Source organism: Pinus tabuliformis, chromosome 5_1 (genome assembly GCF_031772625.1).
Source record: "Pinus tabuliformis cultivar Carrire ecotype Pingquan chromosome 5_1, CPIR1, whole genome shotgun sequence".
Taxonomy (NCBI): domain Eukaryota; kingdom Viridiplantae; phylum Streptophyta; class Pinopsida; order Pinales; family Pinaceae; genus Pinus; species Pinus tabuliformis.
The window spans coordinates 153122350-153127411 of NC_142305.1; the positions used below are offsets into that span (position 1 = coordinate 153122350).

The 5062-nt window shown below is 37.4% G+C and overlaps 1 protein-coding gene and 1 long non-coding RNA gene across 3 annotated transcripts; one reads left to right on the forward strand and one right to left on the reverse strand.

Annotated features, from left to right (window-relative positions):
- The first annotated feature begins 458 nt into the window (after positions 1-458).
- LOC149163879 (putative protein phosphatase 2C 44) lies at positions 459-1196 on the forward strand. Its single transcript, XM_089429291.1, has 3 exons — positions 459-738; positions 896-1004; positions 1139-1196. The coding sequence occupies exons 1-3, from the start codon at positions 459-461 to the stop codon at positions 1194-1196; spliced, it is 447 nt and encodes a 148-aa protein (XP_089285417.1).
- Positions 1197-3427: 2231 nt separating this feature from the next.
- Positions 3428-4526, reverse strand: LOC149163880 (uncharacterized). Of its 2 annotated transcripts, XR_016260648.1 has the most exons (3): positions 4044-4526; positions 3739-3950; positions 3428-3667 (listed from the first exon to the last, which is right to left on the reverse strand). It is a non-coding gene; the product is annotated as an uncharacterized LOC149163880 (long non-coding RNA). The 2 variants fall into 2 exon arrangements; XR_016260647.1 differs by having other exon boundaries at positions 3428-3950.
- Between the last annotated feature and the right edge of the window lie 536 nt (positions 4527-5062).

Consider the following 5062-nt stretch of genomic DNA (forward strand, 5'->3'; position numbering starts at 1 on the left):
CATATAATGAATTTCTTATTTTTCCCCGTCATATTTCTAGTTGAATATGTTTCATGCGTAAATACACTATTTTTCAAATAGCTTAAACTGTTCATATATTTCCTATACTTACATGTTCATTTGTCTCTTGCACCTATCCAAAGAAAAAACGCCCAATAGTAGCATTACGTCATGGCATAAAGCAATAGTGCTTCCTTATTGCAAAAATTGCGTTTGTGACAAATCGTTATCATTTTTTATAATTTCCTTCATTTATATAAATATGATGGTTCTCAAATGACTCTTTAGGAAAAAATTGTATATTAGATGAGATTTCTGACTCTAATGCACATCCAGTAAAATGCTTTTACAACTGATCTGCCATTCTTTGTATTGGTTGTCACTTGCTATTTTCAAAGTTTCGTATGGTGTAAAATGCTAATTAAGTATTTTAATGCTAAAAAGTATCTCTGATAATAATGGAGCCGAAGTTCTGGACAGACCCAGAAAGTGCCATCAAGAATGCATACAACCGGACTGATGGGAAATTTTTAGCAAAGGCAGCTGATTTAGGGCCCGATGGCTCCACAACAGTCACTGCTATTTTAGTTGATGGGAAAAAACTCTTTGTAGCAAATACAGGGGATTCGAGGGCTGTTATATGTAAAAACAGCATTGCTATTGAGCTGACTGTTGATCATGAGCCAAGTATTGAACGCCAAAACATCGAGAAGGGTGGATTTGTGACACTCCTGCCAGGTACCACTACAAATGTTGTGCAAAGATTAATTTTAATGAGAAAATTTTTTGATTTGTAACTTTATAATTCTATCTTAATGGTCTAGCTCAAGAGTAACATTTGAATGGTAACAGGAGAAATTGTATACTTAATGGTGTTTTTTTTTTAATATATTAGGAGATGTACCTCGAGTTCATTTAAGTTCAGAACCAGATGTGAGAGACATGACCATAGATGCAACCACAAAATTTCTCATTTTGGCTAGTGATGGATTGTGGAAGGCAAGGCATTTTTTCCAATCATTTACTTATTTGCATAGTTACTGTTACATGCATATTTTTTTTCGCAAACTCATCTCATGGGAGAAAGCATCTAGGAAATTTTTTGATTACTGTATTGTCATTAATTTTACTCGAATAGTTCATCTGAATACCAGAGGTTCTTTTTTGAAGTTCTTAAAGAAAGATGCCCCAAGTAACTGCATTGCAAAGAGAGGATTTCCTTTCCCTAGGTGCCAGATCCGAGGGGCATTTATCTGCCCAATCCCTGGAATTGCACGTAGTGTCACCCCTTAACTTATGCTATAGGAATGCGGAAAACTGTAGCGAGAATGGAGGTAAGGTGTTGGCTTACATTCCGTCGACCTCACCAGTTGAATCAAAGATGCATTATATTATTACAAATTAACAATGTATACATGGGCAAGAATTCTCTTCTAATCGAATAGAATGCTAAAACAGACAGTATGTGGAAGCAGAATGATAAGTCAAGCAAATTGATGAAATGTGTGTATTGAACCTCATAGCTATCCCCTTTCTCCAAGACCACAAAACAAAGTTGCAATTTGTGTATTTCAGACATAATCAGCCTTTGAATGCCTAATGATTCCTGCTGTGTTGGCAATGCTTCCAAATCAGAATCAAATACTTGCAGACAGAACTTTTATTTTCAACTTTGCCATACTACTGCAAATGTTTGGTAATCCTCTGTATCTCTTCCAACGTTGGTGAATGAATGCCGCTTTTGTGAATAGATTCAAGTACAATTTTTTGTTCCAGCGTTGGCTTCCATGAGCTTCTCGTTGTATTTTTCCGTACAGAGATGGATAGATGAATTAATATAAGAAAAAGAGATGGATCAACAAAATTCAAAAACACAGGCAGATCCATAAATCTAGCACTCTAAAAAAACAAAAACACAGGCATATCCATAAATCTAGCACTCTAAAAAACAATAAATACCTGATAGTTTTCTTGTCATTGTTGGGTTATTGTAGCCTTCATAATTTTCTGGTGATTGTTGGGTTATTGTAGCCTTCATATTATTCATTAGTGTAGCAACAACTCCACCCCACCGATGGATTCGATGATGAGAGGAGGAGCTCAATGAAAGTAAGATGAGATATATGAAACCCGCAGACGAAAGTAAATCGAAAGACTCTTTATATAAAACCCAGAAATGGGCAGAAAAACTAGAGGAATTAATGGAAATATGGATCGGTTGATTACTCTGAAATGAGATGGGATCAATTGTGATGTGAAGGCCGTTGAGTGGACCAAGTCTCCCCGTAAAGCATTCCAAGGGAGCCACGTACCAGCCAATTACGTGCATTCCAAGGGAGCCACGTACCAGCCAATTACGTGCATTCCAAGGGAGCCACGTACCAGCCAATTACGTGTAGCCAATTACGTGTAAACGCTCTTTTCTTGCGCCGCGGCCAGATGCCATGCGCTGCGAGGGATAATGAATGGAGCACTTTGAAATGGAGCACTTTGAATCAGACGGTGAATATTAATTCTATCGTCTAACAACGAAATCAATGGCGCAGAGAGGAAGGCCTTACGGCGTTTCTTGTTTGTATTTACTATTGTGTGAATAACATGGAAAGAATATTGTTATTTTTCTGCATTGTTGAGCATGTAAAAGTGTGATCTTGTTTCCCTGTGAATTTATGACAATGAGATAGTAGAGACATGGTTGTTTTCTGGATTTTTAATTTTATCAGATAGAGAAACTCTATGTGAAAATGCATATTATATGTATAGAGTCTATTCTTTATTTCAAGTAGAGACTAGATAAATAAAAGAAAACTAAATGTTGAAAATTTGTTGAGATTTAAAGAGATGGTATAATTGAAAACAACAAGAGAAGCTGGAACCATTACCATTCAACTATCCTCTGGTATTAGTTAAACCATAGGACAAAGACCCTAATTAAGTTACGAGGAATAATAACAGAACCTCGAGGGTTAGTGGCAAGGCCACACATTAGCCATCCTAGAAACAGTTCCTCAAGGACTCTTGCACAATCTCATGCATGACATTAAGAACTGAAATTTTGAAAATAGAAAACAACTGTATAAATAAATACTATTATCATGCAGAGTTAACCATATAAAGGGATCTGTATAAATGGCTCAAAGTTTATAAATATTATACAAATTTATGTTCATATACAAATTATAAAACTACTAAGAGATACCATATTTTCATCATTATAGAAATGGAACCAATATTAAGCATTACTTAAACAACGCAAGTAATAAAAGAAGAACTTTAAACATAATGAAATAGTGTGAAACTACAGAACTGTAACGATTTATAACCATCCGACACATGGAGCAAATGAAGACCATTACCACAAGAAGTCGCAACTAAACAAAACGAAGGTACTGAACAGTTCTAAAAAAAAAAACGTAACAACATAACATTACAGTAAACCCCTCTCAACAGTGTCGAGGGTTTATTTAAAGAATTCACAATTTAGTAGGTTAACAAGGCCAATTGATACAATCAATAACTAGAAAAACCCCAACTCCGGTATTGTTTGGAGAATTCTAGCAGAGTCACATGCAAGTCTATACACATGAATATGAAGAAAGAACCTCATCAAAACCCTGACAGTGGGTTGAAACCTATAGAAGCGAGCCCGCGGAGGAAAAGCACTTACCTGCACATTAAACATTTATTATCAACCGCTGATAAAGAATCTTCCAACCTTAGCAAAAAGAAGATGCTTACGTGTGGAGGAATGGTAGTCGCTTGGACATTTTGTTCCATGTTCATGAGTACCATGAAAACATTAGAACCCTTTGGAAGGATCCTCGGCAGACTTAAATGCTTTATGAGAGGTTATGCACTTCCCTCCCAGGAGAAGGGGCGTATCTTGTAGCCACCTTGAGAAAAATTTTGATATGAAACCAAATGCACCATTGCCACGGAAAAATGGAATCCTAGGCATGCAAACCAAACCATGAGTGTTACAGTAACTTCAAAGACCAAAATATGCCGTGAAAAGTGAAACAGGTATGCAAAAATGACCTAACCAGTTAAGAGTTGAAATAGAAGGCAAGTGGATTCGGCCCAATTGCACCCGTACATCGAGGAAGGACGCCATGGTTCGCAGAAGTTCAAACCCTAGGGTTTCACCCTTCATCACCGAAGCCATCGATACCAAAATAAAACAGAGCAAATGACACATGATGCTATGTTAGTTACTCGATCACCTATTCGGCGCCCTCCTAGCCATACGATCCAAGAACCTGATAAGAATATAAATGGGCATGTTGATCCCAAGGATTGGTTGCCAAGTGGACGGGGTTATTAAGGCTAGCAGAGCATGCAGATGCCTCTATGTGGGGATAAACGCTCTTTTCTTGCGCCGCGGCCAGATGCCATGCGCTGCCAGGGATTGGAGCACTTTGAATCAGACGGTGAATATTAATTTTATCGTCTAACAACGAAATCAATGGCGCAGAAAGGTACAGAGTGGCACTGGAGGGGAGTCTTTCTCAGAGGAACGCCTTACGGCGTAATAATATTTGTTGGTGTATTATTAACAACAAAACCAAGGATTTCCCACATTATAACATTTCAAACCAGAAATGCAACATATTTTCACTATATTTTAAAGACCTTGCACGACACGTTATTCATTGTTATAATGTCTATTTTGATCAGTAATACCATTTCATTTAAGAAATGCAACATACAATTAATAAAATGCAAGAAAGTACATAAGAACACTTATCTTAGATATTTCAGGGCAACTAAGTCAGGGACTATGACTTTCCACTCAACCATAGACAACTGTAGTCAATCCTCACTTGTAGTTGTCACCCCCAAGCCAAATTCCAAAGATTGAGGGGCTTTTCTCAGACGATTCAAACATTGGCTGCTAGTTCGAACAGGAACTCTAGAGATTCACCCACCTCCATCCACAAACTATCAAAGTAGTTTATGAAATCTTAGGGAATCTAAAGGCCCACTTCCTCCACCCTGTAGCTGGTCAACAACCAATAGTTTTATGAAATCCTAAAACTTCCTTTCCACCCAAGAATGTCAA

What these genes read in the sequence shown, in the direction of transcription:
- LOC149163879 (XM_089429291.1), top strand. Translation starts at nt 459, where the DNA reads ATGGAGCCGAAGTTCTGGACAGACCCAGAAAGTGCCATCAAGAATGCA. An exon ending in ATTTGTGACACTCCTGCCAG is followed by an intron (nt 739 to 895) that starts GTACCACTACAA and finishes TTAATATATTAG; the next exon opens with GAGATGTACCTCGAGTTCAT. An exon ending in GATGGATTGTGGAAGGCAAG is followed by an intron (nt 1,005 to 1,138) that starts GCATTTTTTCCA and finishes TTACTCGAATAG; the next exon opens with TTCATCTGAATACCAGAGGT.